Here is a 27,051-nt window from a genome sequence, read left to right on the forward strand (position 1 = left end):
GGCGGATATCAGAGGGATATCATATTGTTGGGATATCAGAGACATGGTGTCACACAGATATAAGGAATGCCGAACTGGAATTTGGGGAGTACAATGTGTACAGAAAGGATAGACAGGATAGGAAGGGAGGAGGTGTTATGCTGTTAATAAAGAAAAACATAAAGTCAAAAGAAGTGCATCCAGTTGATATAGATGAACAGTGCACTGTTGAGTCAGTTTGGTGTGACATAAGCACTGCGAAAGAAAAAATAAGAGTAGGAGTGTGTTATATGCCTAATGACTCGAATGAGTACAATGAACAATTGTACAGAGAAATAGTGGGCTAGTAAATCGGAATGTCTTATAATGGGGGATTTTAACTACCTAGATATTGACTGGAACTTGTGGGTTGGGCACTCACACACTAGTCAGACTTTTGTGGATTTATTGGATGATTGTTTTCTGCAGCAGCATGTTTGAGAGGCAACCAGAGAAAGTAATAAATACTCTTTATCTGGTTATCAGCAGTGATCATTCATGTATTAGGAATTTGCAGATAAAAGAACCACTAGGTGGCAGTGATCACAGTGTACTGATGTGGGATTTACTTAAAGATTTAATTACCATTAGGGGTAAAGGAAAGGGTTTTTGCTTCCGTAAAGGCGAGTACAGTGGTCTCCGACAGTTTTTAAATTCTGTATAGTGGGATCAACTGACGATGTTATCAACAGTAAATTCTAAGTGGGAAGCATTCAAGAAATTAATTGTGGAAGCTACTAAAAGTTTCATACCTATTAAGAAATATTGTTCAAGGTTTAGGCCTAAATTGTTGTCAAATGAACTAATGAGACTCGTAACAGAGAAGAAAAATGCATGGGATGCATATAAATTATCAAGCGACTTAGAAGCCTATGGCAGATATAAGTTAATCTGTAATCAGGTGACAAAGGAGGTTTGGCAGGCGAAGGCAGATTATGAGAAATCCTTGGCAAAAGATGCTAAGAAAAACAGCAAGGATTTCTTCACTTATATAAACTCTAAAAGGAAGGGGATGAATCTGATTGGTCCACTTGACATCGATGGTTCGACTGTTGATGATCCTGCTCAGATAGCAAACAAACCGAATGACTATTTTGCATCTACATTCACATGTGAGGAATTATTAAGGTTTGAAAGTGGCAGAAGGTTATCAAATTGTAGCAAGATACTTAATTATTTTGTAATAACTGAGAGCAAAGTGGAAGAGAAATTGTTGAAAGTTAAACGTAAGAAAAGCACCTGGGGTGGATGGGATCTATCCAGTTATATTAAAGGAAGCGGCAAAGCAACTAAGCAAACCCTTAGCCATAATTATGAGAGCATCCTTGGACTCAGAGGAGGTTCCCAGGGACTGGAGATGTGCAAATGTATCCCCAATTCACAAAGGGGGATCGAAGGGTGACACGAGTAATTACAGACCAGTTAGTTTAACTTCTGTTCCGGGTAAAATAATGGAGTCGCTGGTTAAAGATATGCATTGCAGGATCATCTAGACAAGACTGCAGCAATAATTCAGACACAGCATGGGTTTGTTAAGGGAAAGTCTTGTCTGACAAATTTGATATGATATTATGATGTGGTTACAAAGGAACTGGATGCAAAAAATAATTTTGATATCATATATTTGGATTTCAGGAAAGCTTTTGACACTGTTGCGCATGGAAGCCTATTGTACAAATTGGAGTAGAATGGTATTAAGGGTAAGTTGCTACAATGGATAAAAGGATGGTTAAGTGGGAGAAGACAGAGGGTGGTAATCAATGGGTGCTGCTCTTCGTGGACTAATGTTATTAGTGGTGTCCCACAGGGTTCGGTGTTAGGTCCACTGTTGTTTTGTATATTTATCAGTGATATTAATGAAGGTATATCAGGCTTAATGTCGAAGTTTGCAGATGATACAAAGGTTGGCAGGGTTGTTAATGACAGTAATGGCAGTGTGCTACTGCAACAGGATCTAGATAATTTGGGCAGATGGGCTAAGAAGTGGCAACTGAAGTTTAACCTTGACAAATGCAAAGTACTGCATATGGGTAGCAGTAACCCCAGAGAAACATACTACACTTAAGGTGGTAGAAAATGAAAAAGACCTGGGAGTAATTGGGCAGGCAGATATGAAGTTTTCTGAGCAATGCAGACAGGCTGCCAGGGCAGGTCATGGGGTTTTGTCAATGATATATAGGAATTTTGCTAGCCGGGAAAAGGAGGTGATTATCCCTCTGTATAAGGCAATGGTCAGGCCACTCCTTGAGTACTGCATACAGGTCTGGAGGCTTCATTTTAGGAAGGATGTAGATTTACTTGAGCGTGTACAGAGAAGGGCAACAAGATTGGTGAGGGGAATGAAGGGATCCTCTTACCAAGAGAGGCTTAAGTTCTGCAAATTGCAGTCGCTGGAGACTAGGCACCTGCGCGGTGATCTGATTGAGGTACATAAGGCCTTGAATGGGTTGAGCACGCTGAATTCTGATGGTATCCTTCCATTTGTTCAGATTACGAACCTAAGGGGGCATAAATTCAAATTAAGAAAAGACAGATGTAGAATAGATGTGCGGAAATTTGCCTTTAGCCAGCGGGTGGTTAATTGCTGGAACAAACTTCCATCTGTCGTTGTGGAAGTTGATAGGTTGAATAAATTTAAGGAGGAACTGGACAGGCATTTGGAGAGAATGGTGTGATTTTTTTTTTTTTTTTTTTGTTGGCTTATGCTGCATAAGCTCATACATTTGCTTTTTTGCATCACATGCCACTACTACTACAGTACCTTGCATTTGTCAATGTTAAACTTCAACTGCCATTTCTCAGTCCATCAACTTAATATTTCTAAATCTTGTTTCAGTAGCATGCCATCATTACTGTCATTAACCGCCCTGCCAGACTTTGTATCATCTGTAAACTTTGACATTAAGCCTGATATACCTGCATCAGTATCATTAATAAATATTGAAAACAATAATGGGCCTAGCACTGAACCCCGGGGAACTCTACTGGTAACATTAGTCTACAAAGAGCAGTGCCCATTGATAAGTACTCTCTGTCATCTTCCACTTAATCATCCCTTTATCCGTAGCAGTAACTTTCCCTTAATTGCCCCTCAACATGGGTATCTGTACGTGGTGAGGGGACCTCCCAGTGACTCTGCTGGTCCTGCAAATTAGCATCACTGGTATCCAATGCGTATAGCCTCGGTTCCTGGATAACATCAATAGAATCCGGCATGTTTGCCATGCGTTGTAACCTATAGAAATTCGGAAAAAGGGATCCTGGTGGTTGAGTGGCCCAGTTTCAACACACCACTTTGGTCCATCATTTGACAAGATGAGTGGTCCTGAATGGCCCTGCTGGGATCAGTTGGCTAGTGGGTTCACTTGCAAGGGTCAACCGTGGCAATGCCATGAACCTTGAACAGGATTCAGGCTGGCATCGGTGCAGGTGTAGTGTCTGGGTATCATATATTTTATTGAGAGGCAAGAAAAGCAGTGAAACCTATAAACGTAAACAAACTCGGCTACTCACAGAAGGTAGCAGGGAGATGTTCCATTGGAATCCAAACAGAAATGACTATATCACCAAAAGAGTCATGCACTCTTATCGCTTGCTACCTGTTAAGCTCATAAATACCTGTGAAGAAAGATCAGTCTGCTGCCACTCCCATATCGGTACCTTTAATGCTCCACCAGTAAAAAAAGTAGAGAATAAGAAGCCTGAAGTAGAAAAGAATAAGAAGCCTCAGGTATCTGCCAGTGCCCAAGAAAATATGGAGGTTGAGGTGAAGGAGGTACCAGATGAATCGGTCTTGGAACTCTGTGCAGGAGGAAATGGACACGGGACAGCATCCATACTTTCCCAAAAAAGATAAATCCAAGACTGAAAAAAGTAAACCCTTAGCACCTCAGAAGCCACCCGATGTACCTACCAAGCCAAAATAATGGCTAAATTCCTACAATGGAATTGTCGTGGACTCCAGCAAAATACTGATAACATCAAGGCCCACCTGCAGAAGCACGAGCCAATCTGCTTTTGCTTGCAGGAGACTTAGCTAAAGGCAAATGATGACCCACCATGCATAACATCACAATTTTTCGTAAGGATGGAATTGCGGATGGTTCTGCTTATGGAGGAGTGCTATCCTTGTGGGCAACCAGACCTCATCTCAGCTTTTGCTACTTACAACCAGCATAGAGGCTGTTGCAATTTATCTTATTATCAACCATGGGATTTTTATTAACCATCTGCTCTATTTATTTGCCACGTGGGACTGATATCTCGCAGAAAGCCCTTGATGATCTTTTAATGCAGTTGCCTCCCCTTTCTTACTTCTTGGAGATTTTAATGGCCATAACACCGTGTGGGGTAGTGCTAGTATTAATGGAAGGGGACGAGTCATAGAACATATGCTCAATGACAATGACCTTTCCCTTCTAAATGTGCCAACTAACACCTTCTTCCACATGCTTACCCTACCCAAACGTTTTCTGCCATTGATTTTTCTATCTGCTCTCCTTCTCTACTCCCTTCACTCACTTGGGAAGTGGAGGACAATCCATATGGAAGTGATCACTTCCCTGTGATAACCTCCTTACACAGTGGGAGACTGTGTCTTCCTTTTAGGTTACTGATGTGGATGATTGATCAGGCTGACTGGAATGCCTTCCAACATGTGGTAGAGTTAGACATCACTGCAGTCAGTCATGTGGTGCTGTACTTGATGCAGTCACATACGTCACAGAAAATATCGTCCAAGCAGCTGCGAATGCCATTCCGAAAACTTCAACCTGGTTTCCATCTTTTCCCAAACCATGATGGAATTCACAATGCATAGCAGCAAAAAAGGCTCAAAATAAAGCCCGGAAGATATTCTGATGATATCCTACAATAGCCAATCTAATAGCTTTTAAACGTGCCCGAGCCAAAACACGTTACATTCGCCATCAGAGCCAAAAGGAATCATGGATCCTTTTTACGTCATCCATCACCCAGTCCACCAGCACTAAGGTGGTCTGGAATAAAATCTGGAAAATGAAGGGAAAATATACATCTCACCCTTCACTGATCCTAGAATATAATGGATGCACTATTGCAGAGACAACTGCAATAGCCAATGCTCTTGGGGAATCGTTTTCGAACACCTCTGCGATATTTTCCTGTCTCCCAGAGTTCCTGGTCCTGAAACATAAAATCGAAAAACAGGCACTTAATTTCACAACTTTAGTTATCTCTAAAGTATGCTTTAAAACTGATATCTCTCCCAGACCATCCTACGTGGCCATTCGTTTTTGAGCCACAATGGGAAAACTTATACAATGCCCTTCAGGCTGACAATCGTCCTTTTGGTATTTGTGTCCAAGAGCTACTCAGAGAACTTGAAATCAAGATAGACAAGATTGCCCAAACACCAAAGCAGCCCATTCCACATTGGCATGCTCACGTTCCAACATGCGACTTTTCCCTTAAAAACTGGAGAAAGTCAGATATTCTATCATCTTTCTACCTACAGCTCTATTCATCACACTGGGCTGAACATTCTGACTTTGTGCCAGTTTACACATGACTTGAAGGTGGAATCATGTGTAGGATCTGCTGCTGTATTTCCGGACACCACTTTATCAGAGCAGATTCTCTCTGAATTCAGCATATTTACTGCAGAGCTGCATGCTATTGAGTTAGCCCTGGACCGCATTAGTGAATACCAGCACCAACAGTTCATTTTATATTCTGATTCTTTGAGCGTCTTACAGGTTTTATTATCGATGAGATATAATTCTCACCCAGTTCTGTCTCAAGTTGAGCAGAAGATCCACTTTCTCCATGAACGTGAATATGATATACGCATCTGCTGGATTCCGCCATATTGGGATTAGGAGAAATGATTTGGCTGACACCACAGCCAAATCAACAATTCCCACTAATAATTGTTGTCTGTCAGTGCCCTATACAAACTAGAGGCAAATAATACACCAAAAGGTACACTCCCAATGGCAGAATTCATGGAGTAGATACCTACAGACCACCAATAAATTACATCAGATAAAGCCTGTAATTGAACCGTGGCAGTCTGGTCTGTGCAGTAATCGTAAGGTGGAAGTTGTTCTTGCCTGGACCCACATAGGACCCAGTAATCTGACACATTCGTTCTTGCTGAGGACTCTCCAGTGTGCGAGTCTTGTGACAGTTTTATCCCTGAAACATATTTTAATTGAGTGCCCAGATTTTAATAATATGCATTTTACTGCTTTTAACCATCTGACTGAGTCTTATATACTCAGTCTGACAATGACAAGGTAAAGTTATACCTAATCTTTCGACCAGGTAACCTCTTTTAAAGTTACTAGAATCTATTTTTACCTTTGTCTTGGCCATAATAGCCACTGCTGCTAATGTGCCAGAAAAATCTAAAATCCAATTCAATCCCTTAATGCCACATTGCTCCAGTTTATATAACAGTCTTTTGTGAGCAGTATCAAAAGGTTTCCTGAAATCCAATTATATTATCTCAAAATTAATTTTTGCATCCAGTTCCTTGGTTACTGCATCATAGGGTGTCTTGTGGTAGTGCTACCTATGTGTTGCATAATGTATCCCATAATTCCTGCATGTTGTCAGCTGGGTGGTCATGGCATCGAATGTCCTTTCTAGTAGGTCCCAAACATGCTCAATTGGATCGAGATCAGGTGAATTGGGTGGCTGTGAATTTATTGTCACATCTTTGAAACCATTAGCAACCTTTGGGGCTTTGTGGTTGTCTTGGTGCGTTGCCTTGTTGGAAGACCAGAGCTGTCAGAATACACTGTCTTTATGAATGGAGTATACTTGGTCGGCAATTGTAGAAAAGTAGGCATTTCCATTGAGCTAACAGATTTGCACGTGTTGATTAATGGCGATCAGAAAACCCAGGGCATGCTGTGAAAGCATTCTCTAAACCATAACACCAACAGTGCATCCAGGTACCGTAGCCTCATGTTGCATTTCCCCAAATGCAGGCACACCCATCGGCATGATACAGTTGGAAATGGGATTCACGAGGCCAGGAAAAACAGATTTACACATGTTGGGTCCAATTTTGGCATTGATGAAAGGCACAAGAAACCATGCCAGATACGGTTTCTTGTGCCTTGCAGTGAACATGATGCCTGTGATGGCTGTTCACTGCCATAACTTATATGAGCTAATGTCGGGCACATATTCCACATGAATGGTCTTGCTATTTCTATGTTGTTCTGGGTGGTTAGCTAGGCCACTGTGCCATGTTACTGCTGTGTTATGAGATGAGACACATGGTGCTCACCACGGGCATCAAAAACACATGGCTGTCCTATGTGTGACCTTTGACTGCTCTTGAGCCGGTCACGGTAGACACTTGATACCACAGAATGGGAGCACTTAACTGTGTTGGCTGTTGTTGAGATACTGGCACCTGCAACTCTTGCCATCGCAGTCATTCCACTTTCGAAGTTGGAAAGATTTTGATGGCGACCCATTCTTTGTTTCAGATACACAAAAACTGATTGCGATGTGTGCAGTCTTATGTCAGCTGTTCCTGACTTTGAGTTATTACCAGTGTCATATCTCAAAGTCGGGAACAGCTCACCAGTGTCATACTAATCTGAAAATGACACTACTTGACTACATGGCATTTGAGACAAACAAAAATACAAAACTGGACAACAACTTCATCCAGGGGACTTTGGGCTGAATTGGAGTCCATAACCACAGAACTTGTTATCAGGAATGAAAAGCTAAAGGTGAAGGAAGACAGCAGAACTCCAAATCAGGGCTGATCATTTTGATAACCTTATGGCAGGAAGGGTGCAAGGGCCCATAACATACGCAGACACTGTAAAGAAGCACTCCACGGTTGGAGTACCAATTTTGATTACTAAGGACCAGGCCCGTGGCACTGCTCCATGTGCAAAACTACTGTACCCAACCTCAGATCCCCCAGGTTCACAAAAAGAACCACAGCACATTGTAATCTTTTGTCCCACAGAAAAATCACAACTTGAATCCAGTCAGAAAAAAAGTGGAAGAAACCTTGTGAACTTTGTTGTTGATGTTGTTTTGAATTTTAGGAGCATTAGCAACTAAGCCCATATTGCTCCGTGAATATGCGGTGGTCATTCCCTGACCTTTCCACATCCTCCATATTTGGTGGTGACAGGCTTGAACCCCGGTCTAATCAAGAAGCATGTGCTACGCACTGTTGCTCCTTCCCACCTGGCTATGGAGGCCCCTGCCTTGTGAACTGAACACAAAGATGTTAAAATAAATAGCATTAGAACAGCGAGAAATAAAGGAGTCCTTGTTGAGGCCATCAATGGAGAGGATTTGAGCAGGATTTTTAATACGACAACTCTTAACTTAGTAGGATTAACTCACGAGAAACCAAAACTTTAGAATTCTACGATACTGATCTACGATGTGCCAAAGGAGCACACGAAAGAGGAAATACTGGAAGACATCTTCTACAAAAACCTGCAGGAGTTTGGATTTTCCTTGGATGAAATCAGACAGAAAATAAGATGTAGAGAGAGTTAGTCTAATGTGTGGGTAGATCTTTAAAATTATGTTTGATTGTTGGGAAATTTTATCTTGGTTGTTTGGAATTAACAACTTTTTCTGTGTGTGTAAATTAAACTATTTACAGAAAAGGTTAACCATGAAACTGCTTCAGGTGCTTTAATCTCATTTTCAATACTGTTGAAAGATATAAAATTTTACCATATACGTTCACATTTGAATTGAATAGTTCCTATGCCTTGATTGGCCTCCGTAGCCGAGTGGTCAGGAGCGGGAGTGCAGTAGCACACTCATTATGGTCCATTTTCCCTCAGCATGAATTGTTGAGGAGGCTTCCATTCTGCAGTGGGTTGATAATGGCTGCACTTTACTTTTTTTTTTTTTTTGTTATGTGTTATTTATTTTGTTATATAGTTGCATATAATCCTTTCCTTTTATTCAGCTTCCTGGTTGAACTTTTTTATAAATGGCAACTTTAGCATTAGCATTAGCATTAGTAGAGGCATTTGATGCAAGAAAGCAAGCTTATGCAGCATCAGCCAAAAAAAAAAAAAAAAAAAAAAACCCACTTCCACTTCACCCCTCTGTTCGTTCCAAATACCTGTCCAGCTGAGCCTTAAACTTATTTAGGCTATCAACCTCCACCACAAGGGATGGAAGTCTGTTCCACCAACCAACCACCCGCTGGCTAAAGGCAAATTTCCTCACGTCTATCCTACATCTGTCTTTCCTCAATTTGAATTTATGCCCTCTCAGGTGATTTTTCTGAGCTAGAGGAAGAATCCCATCAGCATTGAGCATGCTTAAACCATTCAAGGCTTTATACACCTCTATCAGATCACCTCGCTGGTGCCTAGTCTCCAGACACTGTAACTTGCAAAACTTAAGCCTTTCTTCGTAAGAGCACCCCTTTGTTCCATTCACTAATCTTGTTGCCCTTCTCTGTACTCGTTCCAGCAGCTCTACATCCTTCTTGAAATGAGGCCTCCAGACCTGTATACAGTACTCTAGGTGTGGCCTGACCATTGCCTTATACAATGGAATAATCACCTCCTTATCCCTGCTGGAAAAATTCCTGTATATCATTGACAATACTCCATGAGCTACTCTTGCAGCCCGTCTGCACTGCTCAGAGAACTTCATATCTGCCTGCACAACCACCCCCAAGTCCCTTTCATTCTCTACCACTGTCAGTGTAGTACCACAGAGTTGATACGTTGCTCTGGGGTTGCTGTTTCCCATGTGTAGTACTTTACATTTGTCAATGTTAAACTTCATTTGCCACCTCTCAGCCCATCTGCTCAGCCTTTCCAGATCCTGTTGCAGCAGCATAGTGTCAGTAGTGTCCTTGACAACCCTGCCAACCTTTGTATCATCTGCAAACTTGGACATTAAGCTTGATATACCATCATCAATATCATTTATAAATACAGAAAACAATAATGGACCCAACACTGAGCCCTGAGGGACTCCACTAATAACATTAGTCCACGATGAGCAGTGTCCATTGATTACCACGCTCTGTCTTCTCCCCCTCAACCACCCCTTTATCCATAGCAGCAATTTGCCTCCAATGTCACACTGCTCCAATTTGTTTAGCAGTCTTCCATGTGCAACAGTATCAAAAGCCTTTCTAAGATCCAAGTATATAATATCAAAGTTATTCCCGCATCCAGTTCTTTTGTGACTGCATCATAATATCCAATCAAGTTGGTCAGGCAAGACTTCCCCTTAACAAAACCATGCTGTGTCTGAGCTATAACTGAAGTCTTGTCTAAATGATCCTGCAGTGCTTCTTTAACCAGTGCCTCCATTAATTTTCCTGGAACAGAAGTTAAGCTCACAGGTCTATAATTACTTGTGTCAGCCTTTGATCCTCCTTTGTGAATTGGGGTCACATTTGCACATTTCCAGTCTATGGGTACCTCCCCTGAGTCCAAGGAAGCTCTCATAATTATGGCTAAGGGTTTGCTTACTTCCTTTGCTGCCTCCTTTAATATAACTGGATAGATCCCATCCACCCCGGGTGCCTTTCTTGTGTTTATCTTCAACAGTTTCTCCTCCACTTTACTCCCAGTTATTTCAAGATTCTGTAGCTTACTGCTAGAGTTGAATACACCTCTGGCATTCCCCTTGCTGAATAACTCCTCATGTGTGAATGTCGATGCAAAATATTCATTTAGTTTGTTAGCTACCTGAGCAGGATCATCAACAGTTGACCCATCAATATCAAGTGGACCAATCTGATTCATCCCCTTCCTTCTAGAGTTTACATAAGTAAAGAAGTCTTTGCTGTTTTTCTTTGCATCCCTTGCCAAGGATTTCTCGTAATCTGCCTTTGCCTGCCTAACCTCCTTTGTAACTTGGTTGCATATCAACTTGTATCTATCATAGGCTTCTGTGTCATGTGTTAATTTGTAAGTATCCCATGCATTTTTCTTCTCTGCCATATGCCTCATTAGTTCATCTGACATCCATTTTGGCCTAAACCTTGAACAATATTTCTTAGTTGGTATGTAAAGCCTAGTAGCTTCCGAGATAAGTTCTTTGAATGCTTCCCATTTTGAATTTGCTGTTGGTAACATCATCAGTTGGTCCCACTGTATAGAATTTAAATACTGTCTCAGTCCATCATAGTCGCCTTTACGGAAGCAATAACCCTTCCCTTTACCCCTAATGGTAGTTACCTCTTTGAGTAAATCCCACTTCAGCACGCTGTGATCACTGCCACCTAGTGGTTCGTTTATCTGCAGATTCTTAATGCATGAAGAATCACTGCTGATAATCAAATCAAGAGTATTACTCCCTCTAGTTGCCTCCCGAACATGCTGATGTAGAAAACAATCATCCAATAAATCCACAAAAGCCCTGCTAGTGTGTGAGTAACCAGCCCCCGAATTCCAGTCAATATCTGGGAAATTAAAATCTCCCATTATAAGACTCTCTGATTTACTGGCCCACTCTATTTCCCTGTACAGTTCCTTATTATACTCATCAGAGTCATTAGGCCTATAGCACACTCCTACTCTCAATTTTGATCTCCCAATGCTTATGTCACACCAAACTGACTCAACACTGCACTGTCCGGCGATGTCGACTGGCTTCACTTCTTGGTTTTTATGTGTTTCTTAACTAATAGCATAACCCTTCCCCCCTTCCTATCCTGTCTATCCTTTCTGTAGAAGTTGTACTCCCCAAATTGCAGTTCTGTATCCCTTATATCTGTGTGACACCACGTCTCTGATATCCCAACGATATCTGCCTTTGATGTTTTGAGCAATACCTCAAATTCATCAAATTTATTTACTAAACTCCTAGCATTGGTGTACACGCAAGTATACCTACACCTGTTTCTATTCTTAGCTACCCTAACACAACCCATGTGTTTACTTGTACCGCAATGGCTCCCAGCAGTCTCTGAAATACCATGCATCTTGTTTTCCAGGCTTCTGCTGATTTCAATAGAAGCAGTGCAAGAATCTCTTTCACCTCTGCCAGTGGCTACTGTCAATCTATTGGTCTTTGTCTTCCCCCAAGCTAGCAGTTTTCTGACCCACCTAACACTGCCTCGATAGCATCAGCAAATATTCTTACACCCTTTCTATTTAAGTGTATCCCATCCCTGTAGAAGCAATCTCTCCTGTTAACAAGTACAGTCCAGGCTGAAAAAAATTCTACCCCTTGAGCCTTGCACAATCTTTCCAGGGCCGAATTGATCGACAAGGCTCTCATCATATACTCCCTCCTATCGTGTCTGGGTAGAATTGCAGTCTGGGCACTTATTTATAAGCACCCAAAAAACTAGTAATTCCACACAGCAGAGGTAATATCCCACTATAAACATGTTTTTTCGGCTGTTCTAAAGTGATGTCAGGCTGGTCAATGGCTCTTGTAGTGTAATTAGCAAGATCAGCTGTATTACACTTTTTAAAGTAATGTCAAAGTGGTCACTGGTTTGCACATATGCTTTTTAACTAGTTGTAATTAGCAAGAGTAGTTAGTGCTGCTTTACAAAGTTTACTGAATGAGTAGCAGTGCAAGAAGAGAGAAATTTCACCCTTTTTTGTCTGGGTTACAACTGTTAAACAGCAAATAATATCCCAAAATATAGATACCTTCTAAAGAGAGATTATCTACAATCATACATAATAAACAACACAGGACATTATTTTAATGTATAGCTCATATACATTGAGCTGCATGTCTGTTATGACTGCAAAAATGAAACTTAGCAATCTTGTTATCGTGTGTGAGAAATTTACTGAATTCATTTCCTCCACAGAACAATTATCTTTCTTGCAATAACTAACTTAACACATTAACCATCTATTCACAAATCTCTCCCACAATGAAACAGAAGGATTATTAATATTTTAGATGAGAATTACAGAGTTAATAAGAGTATGTGATTAAAACTTCTCTTGATTAATTAATATTAATTAATACCAACATGTTCTGAACTTGTGCAAATACTTTGAGCCAGTTTAAATTGAAGTGGATGTATTTTGGTCTCTTGAACTTTGAATTAACCAGGTTTTGCTGTGCCTTCACTGTGTGGGCTGATAATACCAAATTTAGACATCCTCAGAATAGGAGTGATGGATAGGACTTTCCTCTCAATGATTGCAGTCTCTAAGAATACTCTAATTAAAATGAACAAGTACAGTGTTCTCCTAACAAAAGTACAGTGGGAGCTCCTGATGATTTTCCACTTCGTATTACCATCAAAATATGTAGTATTTACATACTTGATTTTCTGTTGCATATTTTTAGAAATCCTGGCTTCTGCAAAACTACCCACAATCTGGAAAAGCATTTTAGTGCAGTTTCCGTAGGCAGCAATCTTCTTGAAACATATGAAAATCAGTACTTGAGCAGATAAATGACCATTGCTTCTGTCATTAACCCCCATACTTACATTAATTCCAAAGGGATCAGCAGTCCCTTTGGAATACAGTTAGAAACCTTCAAGATCCAAACAGCCTTGGATGAAAATGTGCAAATGAATGTAACTTTTCTGGTATAAAGTCTGCTTATGACATCTCAGCTCTCCTAAATTTGAAACTCACTTCAGAATTAAGGAAACCTACTTGGTGCTCAAAGCAATACTTATGCAATGCAGCATCATTTGTTTATTTTTAGTGACCATTATACCAAGAAATATATTATTAGCAGCGGGGTACTACAAGTGTCAGTAACAAATAACTACCCTCTCTTCATATCTTCAAGATATTGGTGTTCAAATAAATACCTTGAAAACATCACACATCTCTTTCACTAACAGGTACAAGAAAAATGACATACAGGTTTCTCTAAACAGAACTTGGAGAATACTTCCATTGTATGTGGAATTCAGCTTTCCAGATTATATTTCATTTATTAAAAAGACTTTTTTCCCAGACTGGACATCACATTGAGATTGCATGAACTAACTGCAATTTCTCACTAGCTAATCTTCGTGCCAGGGACTTCAGATTCATATTACACAAATTGCACAGCTTCAGTGCCTTATAATGGAGTGGGTACATGAAATGCAGAACTTCAGTGTCTTATAATGGAGTGGGTACATGAAGTACAGAAACTTCAGTTATCTGTACAGTATTGTAAATAGGTGGTAGGGTTGCCAGGAAAGCTACCTGAGACTACCTAGTACAATAAATAAATAAAAATAAGCTTTAGACATCTCTATGATCTGGGCATCATTGCCATGGTCAACAACTTCATCAGCCTTGAATACTGGATCTCCATAGGCAGCAACTAAAAAACTGTGCTGGCTAAACAAAGTAGTAAGAAATCTCTTCACTGTCACCAGAGGTATCCTTTACACAGCACTCAAAGCTGCACTTTGCAAGTTTTACATGCAGCGACACCCTCAAAGCTTACCAGCAGCCTATCTACACATAAAACTTGGACACTGAGCCTACATAATATAATCCTTTATAGTACTTACATTTTGTTAAACACCATAAAAACTCAGATGAAGACAAATTCAAAAGCATGTTCAAAGAATTATATATTCAGCTGCAGCTATAAATAGACTGAAATCTTGCACTCATCATGTGTCAATGGCTTTACTATCATTTGGTCTCTCTTTAGTAATTATATTTATTGAATAGTTTAATATACCCTATTCCCCTCTAGTACTGTGTTACCAAGGGTGAAATTTGGTGTAATAAACATTTGTAAATTTCTATTTAATTAAAATAAATAAATACGTATATTTATTATTTTTTTTATTTTTTGTATTTATGAAAGCAACTGATTTTGAATTCCTGGACTTTGAATTTTTGATGGCATGCAACATGGAGAATTAGCTACCATTGCATGTTAACTGTTGGGCCTAGCTACCATAAAGTTACAGATTTGTTTTGAATATGATTCATAATTATTTTAATGTTTATCATAGATTATGAAGCAGCTACAGTCCGCCAACATCAACGTCTTGCCAAGAAAATCAAGCCAGACATGGACGAATATGAAACACTGAAAAATGAAATGTATGTTTATTCATTTCTTTTAAAAAATTATAGTAAATAATAAATAAATTGCATGTGAAATTCATTATAGTTTTAAAAATTTTTACATTTTACATCACATTATTTTGAGTCAGTGTATTATGTTTTGTTAATTATTATTATTAAATTACAGTTGCTCAGAGCGAAACGGATACAAAAATATAGATTGTGACAAGTTTAATAATAGGAAATATACATATATTAGATTAGATACATACAAATAAAAGCTTTCGGTTGTTTAGTTAACCTTCTTCAGTTAAAATGAAATGACAGTTAGAATGGAGGCGTGTACTGCCAATCTTGTACGTGAAGTGTGAGGCTAATTGTTGATGTTGAAGCCTGTGGCTGTGATGTATGTGGACATAGCCAGCATTTGTCAATGGACAGGATCATTGTTTCGGTGATAGGGTGGACTCGACAACCACTGTTCCTGTTCACTGAGGTATTGGAGCATTTGATGTTTAACGACTCCAACCAGGCGTGGCGCAGATAAATGCGGGACTTATCCACAATCATGATCGCGGTGTGAGTCAATGTCGTGGTTGATTGCCCAAACATGTTCGGCAATAGCTGAGTGCTCTGCATCCGCTAAGCGGATTGCTCTTTTGTGTTTGGAAAGGCGTTTTTCGAGCCATCTCCCAGTTTCCCCGATGTAGCAGCTAGTGCAGTCACGGCAAGAGATGCGGTAGACCAATCCGCTTTGTAGTAGGGTGGGGACAGGTGTTTTTACCTTAGAGATGAGGGATTGCAATTTTCTGCCTGGGAGTTGTACGCACTTTATCCCATGTGATTTTAAGATTCTACAGACCTGTTGTGATAGGTTTGGGTAGTATGGGATAAAGGCGCTCGTGGCTGAGCCAGCTTGGATGTTTCTGTTGGTTGCGTGTCTGTAGGTCACACCTGTCAAGGGTATTGATGGGATAGCCACACCTTGTAAGATCCACCTTGACTTTAGCGATTTCGGTGCGCCTCTCATAGCGTGCGTTAGTAAGGTTCGTGCAGTGGCAAGAAGATGGCTACGTGCGTGTGATGACCGGAAGTTGGTAAATTGGCCAGCACACATAGGTTTACGATGGACTGTTGTCTTCAAGCACGTGCCCTCGCGCCGGACAAGGGTGTCTAAGTATGGTATGGTGTTGTTCGACTCCAGCTCGATCGTGAATTTTATGAAAGGTGACAGAGAGTTGAGGTGGTCTAAGATTCGGTCACCTGAATTTCTGGGGATAACTACGAACACATCGTCCACATAGCGACACCAAAAGGCAGTGGGATCTGGTACGTTTGTAAATGCATGACCCTCTAATTCCTCCATCGCAATGTTTGCCGTGACTGAACTAACTGGGGAACCCATGGCTGTGCCGTGTACTTGTTAGTAAATGGAGTCGCTAAACATGATTGCACCACCTGTTAAGCACAGTCTGAGGGCGGTGGAGATATCATCTGGTGTTAGTTTGGTTCTGCTGCCAAAGGTTTCGTCATTATCTAAGAGTTGTTTTGCACACGTGATGGCAAGTTCTACTGGGATGGAGGTAAAAAGTGAAACTACATCAAACGATGCCATAACTTGATCTTGTGAGATGGATATGGTACGGATCCTTTCTATGAACTCACTACTGTTGGAGACGGTGTTAGTGGTCTTGCCTACCAGGGGAGAAAGGAGCCTCGAGACAAACTTAGCTAATTCGTAACTTGGTGAGCCACAACAGGATACAATAGGTCTTAGTGGTCTTAGTAATGGCACAGCCATGGGTTCCCCGGTTAGTTCAGTCACGGCAAACATCGCGATGGAGGAATTAGAGGGTTGTGCATTTACAAATGTACCAGATCCCACTACTTTTTGGTGTCGCTATGTGGACGATGTGTTCGTAGTTATCCCCAGAAATTCAGGTGACCGAATCGTAGACCACCTCAACTCTCTGTCACCTTTCATAAAATTCATGATCGAGCTAGAGTCGAACAACACCATACCATACTTAGACACCCTTGTCCGGCACGAGGGCACATGCTTGAAGACAACAGTCCATCGTAAACCTATGTGTGCTGGCCAATTTACCAGCTTCCGGTCAGCACACGCACTTAGCCATCTTCTTGCCACTGCATGAACCTTACTAACTCGCGCCTGGACACACTCTAGCTCTGTAAATGAGAGGCGCACCGAAATCGCTAAAGTCAAGGCGGATCTTATGAGGTGTGGCTATCCCATCAATACCCTTGACAGGTGTGACCTACAGACACGTGACCGCATAGCGACCAACAGAAACATCCAAGTTGACTCAGCCACGAGCACCTTTATCCCAAATCTATCACAACAGGTCTGTAGAATCTTAAAATCACATGGGATAAAGTGCGTAGAACTCCCAGGCAGACAATTGCGATCCCTCATCTCTAAGGTAAAAACACCTGTCCCCACCCTACTACAAAGCGGATTGTTCTACCGCATCTCTTGCCGTGACTGCACTAGCTGCTACATTGGGGGAAACTGGGAGACGGCTCGAAAAACGCCTTTCCAAACACAAAAGAGCAATCCGCTTAGCGGATGTAGAGCACTCAGCTATTGCCGAACACGTTTGGGCAACCAACCACGACACTGACCCACACCGTGATGTCATGATTGTGGATAAGTCCCGCCATTATCTGCGCCATGCCTGGTTGGAGTCGTTAAACATCAAATGCTCCAATACCTCAGTGAACAGGAACAGTGGTTGTCAAGTCCACCCTATCACCGAAACAACGATCCTGTCCATTGACAAACGCTGGCCACGTCCACATACATCACAGCCACAGGCTTCAACATTCAACAATTAGCCTCACACTTCACGTACAAGATTGGCAGTACACGCCTCCATTCTAACTGTCATTTCATTTCAACTGAAGAAGGTTAACTAAACAACCGAAAGCTTTTATTTGTATGTATCTAATCTAATCTATGTATATTTCCTATTATTAAACTTGTCACAATCTATATTTTTGCATCCGTTTCGCTCTGAGCAACTGTAATTTAATAATAATAATGAATCCAGAGCACACAAGCCTCTTTAATCATGTTTTGTTAATTGATTTGTTAATTGAATACAGTCTCGCATGTGGTATACATGCATTGCCCCCTCCCCATTTTAAAAAGTTATTATAAAACAAATAATATATGCATACTTGTGATAAAATAATTAGCATTAAATGAGAAAAGTACAGCTTGCATATTTAAGGGTAGTTATATTTTAATGTACATTTAGTATGCACGATATGCCAAAGTAACTAAAATTTTATAAAACTTTAGTTTAGACATTAATATTATGTACATTTTTGCTGATTTGGAATATGTTTTGGCTGCTATAAGTATTTAATTGTTTCTAACGCCACTACAGTAGAAGACTAAAATAATTTTCACTCTAAACACAATTTTCCAATTCTCTCTTCCTTAAAATTTCAAGGTTTTCTTTCTGTGTAATATATAAATGACCCAATTAATAATAAATTTTGTAATTTATAGATGACCCAGTTAATATATTATGTATTGTATTTTGCATTATATTTGCACGGTTAAAACCATGAGCTGGCTTATTGTAATTATCGTTTTTGTTTACTAACGTTGAATAAAATTTCTTGTTTTGCTTCATTATCAGTAATAGGAGGGTGTAATTTGCTAACATAATAGAAATGCAGTACCTCTAAGAAATGGAGATTTATTTGAGAAATAAATATATAACAGATCCTGTCACAAATATAAGTAGTGGTGGAGCATAATTCTTTTAATTTTGTTTTCATCCTTATATGCATGCTGGAAAAATTTTGCACTTTGCTGCTAGTCTATCTGTCTCTCACATCAGATGCTATTTCAAGAAATGCCAGTTTAAAGACTTCCAGTTAAGAGGAATTCTAGTATAATAACTTTATTTAATTTTGTAATTTTTGCGCAATCATGTATTACTTCCTTTCCTTTATTTACCAAGAGTGAAAGATGATAAAGAAAACATGATAGAACATTCCAAAGTGATATTTGTATTATGTAGTTCCTGGATTTATATAAAGTAGCAAACTTAATCTGTTTCAAAACTTACTTCGTGATCATATGGTTAAATAGCTGTACTGTTAGAAAAAAATTGGAACTGCATGAAAGAACTAAAAAAACATGAACTCTGAATTCTCCAGAAAAAATGCACTTCTCCCCAGTAGTTTGTCATTAAGTAAACTAAAATCATATTAAAATACATAAGAATAATTGATAAGAACTGAGAGTTTGTTATGCTGTTGTTGTGGGGGGGGGGAATGGCCGTGCCTCCACAATGTGTAAGTGTATTTAGGGTTGAAGCACCACCGGGGGTTTCCCCATCTCCACATAGCTTATGTTGTGGTGTGTTACAGTGTGCGGTAAATGCCAAAGATTTAAACATTTGTGGGTCTTGGATCATTTAGTCTTGTGTACCGTTGTTCTTCTGGTCGTTTAGCCACTGGACCCCAGTTCGATAATGTTGCCCCACTTATGTCCCGTGGAGGCAGACCAGGAACCCAGTAGCTTATATATACTCTACAGGTCTTGCCACCTAATTTCCTAAGATTTCCTGGAGATGTGTAAATGTATCCCCAATTCACAAAGGGGGATCGAAGGGTTTCGAGTAATTACAGACCAGTTACTTTAACTTCTGTTCTGGGTAAAATAATGGAGTCGCTGGTTAAAGATGCATTGCAGGATCATCTAGACAAGACTGCAGCAATAATTCAGACACAGCATGGGTTTGTTAAGGGAAAGTCTTGTCTGACAAATTTGATAGGATATTATGATGTGGTTACAAAGGAACAGGATGCAAAAAATAATTTTGATATCATATATTTGGATTTGAGGAAAGCTTTTGACACTGTTGCGCATGGAAGACTATTGTACAAATTGGAGCAGAATGGTATTAAGGGTAAGTTGCTACAATGGATAAAAGGATGGTTAAGTGCTAGAAGACAGAGGGTGGTAATCAATGGGTGCTGCTCTTCTTGGACTAATGTTATTAGTGGAGTCCCACAGGGTTCGGTGTTAGGTCCACTGTTGTTTTGTATATTTATCAATGATATTGATGAAGGTATATCAGGCTTAATGTCGAAGTTTGCAGATGACACAAAGGTTGGCAGGATTGTTAATGACAGTAATGGCAGTGTGCTACTGCAACAGGATCTAGATAATTTGGGCAGATGGGCTAAAAAGTGGCAACTGAAGTTTAACCTTGACAAATGCAAAGTACTGCATATGGGTAGAAGTAACCCCAGAGAAACGTACCAACTGTGTGGTACTACAGAAAATGAAAAAGACCTGGGAGTAATTGTGCAGGCAGATATGAAGTTTTCTGAGCAATGCAGACAGGCTGACAGGACAGGTCATGGGGTTTTGTCAATGATATATAGGAATTTTGCTAGCAGGGAAAAGCAGGTGATTATCTCTCTGTATAAGGCAATGGTCAGGCCACGCCTTGCTGACCGGGCTAGCCGGGAGGGTAAAGTGCCTCCCTGGCAAACCAAAGGTCGCGGGTTCGAATCCCGCCTCGGGCTTGGATCAAAGTACTGCAAAAACCTTGGGAGGTGCATTATGGCCACAGAAGCTGATGCGCCAACAACTACAAAAAAAAAAAAAAAAAAAAAAGGCCACGCCTTGAGTACTGCATACAGGTCTGGAGGCCTCATTTTAGGAAGGATGTAGATTTACTTAGCATTAGAATTAACATTAGTAGAGGCATATGATGCAAGAAAGCAAGCTTGTTCAGCATCAGCCAAAAAAAAAAAAAAAGAAGCACAACCACTACTCCCATTTCACCCCTCCATTCGTTCGAAATACCTGTCCAGCTGAGCCTTAAATTTGTTTAGGCTATCAACTTCAACAACAAGTGATGGAAGTCTATTCCACAAACCAACTGCCCGCTGGCTAAAGGCAAATTTCCGCACATCTATCCGACATCCGTCCTTCCTCAATTTGAATTTATGCCCTCTCAGGTGATTATTCTGAGCAAGAGGAAGAATCCCATCGGCATTGAGCATGCTCAAGCCATTCAAAGCCTTATACACCTCTATCAGATCACCTCGCCGATGCCTAGTCTCCAGACTCTGTATATGCAAAACTTAAGCCTTTCTTCGTAAGAGCAACCCTTTGTTCCATTCACTAATCTTGTTGCCCTTCTCTGTACTCGTTCCAGCAGCTCTACATCCTTCTTGAAAGGAGGCCTCCAGACCTGTATACAGTACTCAAGGTGTGGCCTGACCAATGCCTTATACAAGGGAATAATCACATCCCTATCACTGCTAGAAAAATTCCTCTATATCATTGACAAAACACAATGAGCTACTCTTGCAGCTCGATAGGTGGAACAGGACCAGGGTATGTCTGCCAGGGGCAAAGGTTGATGACGTTGTAGAGCGAATATCATCTTTTAAGGGCACAAAAGGTGATATAGTTGTACACGTTGGCACTAATAATATTAAGAGTAGGAGACCGGCAGAATTACTTAACAAGTACAGGTCACTGCTGAACAACAGCCGAGAATTAGGGTTGAATTTGAAAGTGTCTGCAATTCTGCCCAGACACGATAGGAGGGAGTATATGATGAGAGCCTTGTCGATCAATTCGGCCCTGGAAAGATTGTGCAAGGCTCAAGGGGTAGAATTTTTTTCAGCCTGGACTGTACTTGTTAACAGGAGAGATTGCTTCTACAGGGATGGGATACACTTAAATAGCAAGGGTGCAAGAATATTTGCTGATGCTATCGAGGCAGTGTTAGGTGGGTCGGAAAACTGCTAGCTTGGGGGGAGACAAAGACCAATAGATTGACAGTAGCCACTGGCAGAGGTGAAAGAGATTCTTGCAGTGCTTCTATTAGAATGAGCAGAAGTCTGAAAAACAAGATGCATGGTATTTCAGAGACTGCTGGGAGCCATTGCGGTACAAGTAAACACATGGGTTGTGTTAGGGTAGCTAAGAATAGAAACAGGTGCAGGTATACTTGTGTGTACACCAATGCTAGGAGTTTAGTAAATAAATTTGATGAATTTGAGGTATTGCTCAAAACATCAAAGGCAGATATCGTTGGGATATCAGAGACGTGGTGTCACACAGATATAAGGGATGCAGAACTGTAATTTGGGGAGTACAATGTCTACAGAAAGGATAGACAGGATAGGAAGGGGGAGAGGCTATGCTATTAGTTAAGAAACACATAAAAATCAAGGAAGTGAAGCCAGTCGACATCGCTGAACAGTGCAGTGTTGAGTCAGTTTGGTGTGACATAAGCATTGGGAGATCAAAATTGAGAGTAGGAGTGTGCTATAGGCCTAGTGACTCTGATGAGTATAATAAGGAACTGTACAGGGAAATAGAGTGGGCCAGTAAATCAGAGAGTCTTATAATGGAAGATTTTAATTTCCCAGATATTGACTGGAATTTGGGGGCTGGTTACTCACGCACTAGCAGGGCTTTTGTGGATTTATTGGATGATTGTTTTCTACATCAGCATGTTCGGGAGGCAACTAGAGGGAGTAATACTCTTGATTTGATTATCAGCAGTGATTCTTCATGCATTAAGAATCTGCAGATAAATGAACCACTAGGTGGCAGTGATCACAGTGTGCTGAAGTGGGATTTACTCAAAGAGGTAACTACCATTAGGGGTAAAGGGAAGGGTTATTGCTTCCGTAAAGGCGACTACGATGGACTGAGACAGTATTTAAATTCTATACAGTGGGACCAACTGATGATGTTACCAACAGCAAATTCAAAATGGGAAGCATTCAAAGAACTTATCTTGGAAGCTACTAGGCTTTACATACCAACTAAGAAATATTGTTCGAGGTTTAGGCCAAAATGGATGTCAGATGAACTAATGAGGCATATGGCAGAGAAGAAAAATGCATGGGATACTTACAAATTAACACATGACACAGAAGCCTATGATAGATACAAGTTGATATGCAACCAAGTTACAAAGGAGGTTAGGCAGGCGAAGGCAGATTACGAGAAATCCTTGGCAAGGGAAGCAAAGAAAACAGCAAAGAGTTCTTTACTTATGTAAACTCTAGAAGCAAGGGGATGAATCAGATTGGTCCACTTGATATTGATGGGTCAACTGTTGATGATCCTGCTCAGGTAGCTAACAAACTAAATGAATATTTTGCATCGACATTCACACATGAGGAGTTATTCAGCAAGGGGAATGCCAGAGGTGTATTCAACTCTAGCAGTAAGCTACAGAATCTTGAAATAACTGGGAGTAAAGTGGAGGAGAAACTGTTGAAGATAAACACAAGAAAGGCACCCGGGGTGGATGGGATCTATCCAGTTATATTAAAGGAGGCAGCAAAGGAAGTAAGCAAACCCTTAGCCATAATTATGAGAGCTTCCTTGGACTCAGGGGAGGTACCCATAGACTGGAAATGTGCAAATGTGACCCCAATTCACAAAGGAGGATCAAAGGCTGACACAAGTAATTATAGACCTGTGAGCTTAACTTCTGTTCCAGGAAAATTAATGGAGGCACTGGTTAAAGAAGCACTGCAGGATCATTTAGATAAGACTTCAGTTATAGCTCAGACACAGCATGGTTTTGTTAAGGGGAAGTCTTGCCTGACCAATTTGATTGGATACTATAATGCAGTCACAAAAGAACTGGATGCAGGGAATAACTTTGATATTATATACTTGGATCTTAGAAAGGCTTTTGATACTGTTGCACATGGAAGACTGCTACACAAATTGGAGCAGTGTGACATTGGAGGCAAATTGCTGCTATGGATAAAGGGGTGGTTGAGGGGAAGAAGACAGAGAGTGGTAATCAATGGACACTGCTCATCGTGGACTAATGTTATTAGTGGAGTCCCTCAGGGCTCAGTGTTGGGTCCATTATTGTTTTCTGTATTTATAAATGATATTGATGATGGTATATCAAGCTTAATGTCCAAGTTTGCAGACGATACAAAGGTTGGCAGGGTTGTCAAGGACACTACTGACACTGCTGCTGCAACAGGATCTGGAAAGGTTGAGCAGATGGGCTGAGAGGTGGCAAATGAAGTTTAACATTGATAAATGTAAAGTACTACACATGGGAAACAGCAACCCCAGAGCAACGTATCAACTCTGTGGTACTACACTGACAGTGATAGAGAATGAAAGGGACTTGGGGGGTGGTTGCAAGTATACATGCACCTGTTTCTATTGTTAGCTACCCTAACACAACCCATGTGTTTACTTGTACCGCAATGACTTCCAGCAGTCTCTGAAATATCCTGCATATTGTTTTTCAGGCTTCTGCTCATTCCAATAGAAGCAGTGCAAGAATCTCTTTCACCTCTGCCAGTGGCTACTGTTAATGCATTTGTCTTTGTCTCCCCCCAAGCTAGCAGTTTTCCGACCCACCTAACACTGCCTCTATAGCATCAGCAAATATTCTTGCACCCTTTCTATTTAAGTGTATCCCATCCCTGTAGAAGCAATCTCTCCTGTTAACAAGTATGGTCCAGGCTGAAAAAAATTCTACCCCTTGAGCCTTGCACAATCTTTCCAGGGCCGAATTGATCGACAAGGCTCTCATCATATACTCCCTCCTATCGTGTCTGGGCAGAATTGTAGAGACTTTGAAATTCAACCCTACTTCATGACGTGAGCGTGTACAGAGAAGGGCAACAAGATTGGTGAGGGGAATGAAGGGATCCTCTTATCAAGAGAGGCTTAAGTTCTGCAAATTGCAGTGGCTGGAGACTAGGCACCTGCACGGTGATCTGATTGAGGTATATAAGGCCTTGAATGGGTTGAGCACGCTGAATTCTGATGGGATCCTTCCGCTTGTTCAGAATACGAACGTAAGGGGGCATAAATCCAAATTAAGAAAAGACAGATGTAGAATAGATGTGTGCAAATTTGTCTTTATCCAGCGGGTGCTTAATTGCTGGAACAAACTTCCATCTGTCGTTGTGGAAGTTGATAGGTTGAATAAATTTAAGGAGGAACTGGACAGGCATTTGGAGGGAATGGTGTGATTTTTTTTTTTTTTTTTTTGGCTGATGCTGCATAAGCTCATATATTTGCTTTCTTGCATCACATGCCACTACTACTACTATTTCGGTGGCTAGGGCCTTAAAATAAATTTAAAAAAACGATAAGGATGAGCTCTGGAATTAGAAAAGCCAAATGAGATTTATGCGGTTTAATTTGGACGAAATTAAGTTTTTGCAGTTTGTGTGGGGTATATGCTGGCGTATTAGGCAGAGTCAGGGGTGGAGACTGAAGACTGGAGGGAAAAGACAGAAGTATGGGGATGATAGAGAAGGCGACCCCAGGATATTCAGTGAGGGAGGCCCATGCCTGCCCCACCAGGAGGAGGATAAGTGTTGGTGGGGGAAGGAGGAGACAGGACTGCTTCCTCCCCACTGGGAAAAAGGTACCAGGCAGTGAAGTCCGGTATAGATCGCCATCAAGAATTGGCAGTATAGAGCACGTTGTCAAAATTAAGTTTTTGCTGTTTGTGTGGGGTATATGCTGGCATATTAGGCAGAGTCAGGGGTGGAGACTGAAGACTGGAGGGAAAAGACAGAAGTATGGGGATGATTGAGAAGGCAACCCCAGGGTGTTCAGTGAAGCAGGCCCATGCCTGCCCCACCAGGAGAAGGATAAGGGTTGGCGGGGGAAGGAGGAGACAGGACTGCTTCCTCCCCACTGGGAAAAAGGTACCAGGCAGGGGAGCCCGGTATAGATCGCCATCAAGAATTGGCAGTATAGAGCATGTTGTCACTGTTGGTAAAGAGTTCAATTTGGGTATCTGGTCCAATTTGGCGTCATTCATGGGACAGAAGTTCTGTCCAAGATAGGTTAATGATCACGGCAGTCTTCAAGTGGGTGGTGGAAGTCACTCAATTTCGATGGCAGAATACATTCCAATTCCCAGATCTCTTATGTTCTGGGTAGGGTTTTTTGCTTCTGGAATAGGAGCAAAGGGGCTTCACCACCTTTGCAAAGGTGGTGAAGGGATGAATTTCTTGGAATGGATCCCTTTGTCGTTTGGTCCCATCTCAGTTGCCATTTCCTTTGAAGGTAAAGGGCAAGTCATGCTTTTTCCACTCTGACACTATTTGCAGGGTCGGTGGTGAAGTCAGTGCAGGGAAGGGATCTGCCCTTGGAGAAAATGTACTAATCCCCACTTGACTACCTTTAGGTCCATGGGTAGTGCATGGGCCAGCACCTGCAAGGCATGTGTGCTGACTGTGCAGCAAGCTCTAGTGATGGAAAGTAGGATGGTGTGCTGGATTGATTCTAATTTTCTTGTATTTACTGTAGTTGTTGCTTTGGGAAACCAAAATCCTGCCGCATAAGTGATGATCGGTACAAATACTGCTTTGTAGTAAAGGGTTAGTGTTTGCCGTTTCAAGCCCCAGTCTCACCAAGAAACTCTGTTAACCATGGCACTATATTTTCTTTCTTTTTGGTGGAGATGAATCAAATGCTGGGTGAATGATAAGTATTTGTCTAGAATTACTCCCAGGTATTTCAGCTCCATGGATAGTTTTATGGTTGTTTGTTAGATTTTAATTAGGAGAGGTCTGGTGACTCACTGTGTTCCCTTCGGTAAAATCGAGTTGGTCATGTCCGGTGAAATCTGCAAGTGGTGCTGTTCAGCCCAAAGTTGGAGAGTCATAAGGGCTTCATTTGCTGCGTCTTCTAGTTGTCCACGGGAGTCAGCTGCCAGGGTAAGAATCGGTTCATCAGCATATGCCTGGGCGGAGATGTCTTGCTGATTGGTGAGCAGGAATTCGTCTAAAACAATGTTCCAAAAAAAGGGGTCCCAGGACAGAGCCCTGGGTATGCCCTCTGGTCACTTGGCAGTATGGTGTTTTGACTGTTACCTTCCTTTGCAAAAGATTATCCGTAATGCAGCAAAATAGGTTATATAGTAATTTGGCTTCCCTGAGTTTGCCGAGGATGCCTAGCCACCAAAGTGAGTCAAATGCCCCAGCAAAGGCAACGGAAATGACCAGGAAGTATTTTCTATCTGTG

At 41.2% G+C, this 27,051-nt stretch overlaps 1 protein-coding gene across 1 annotated transcript in view; it reads left to right on the forward strand.

Annotated features, from left to right (window-relative positions):
* Positions 1-27,051, forward strand: part of LOC150091431 (pre-mRNA-splicing factor SYF2) — a 111,071-nt gene that overhangs the window by 37,134 nt on the left and 46,886 nt on the right. The window contains exon 4 of the mRNA XM_090383884.1: positions 14,939-15,029. Coding sequence (XP_090240010.1) covers positions 14,939-15,029 — 91 coding nt within the window. The remainder of the gene's footprint in view (positions 1-14,938; positions 15,030-27,051) is intronic.

Source organism: Mastigoproctus giganteus, chromosome 1 (genome assembly GCF_048544385.1).
Source record: "Mastigoproctus giganteus isolate SK-2022 chromosome 1, ASM4854438v1, whole genome shotgun sequence".
Classification (NCBI taxonomy): Eukaryota; Metazoa; Arthropoda; class Arachnida; order Uropygi; family Thelyphonidae; genus Mastigoproctus; species Mastigoproctus giganteus.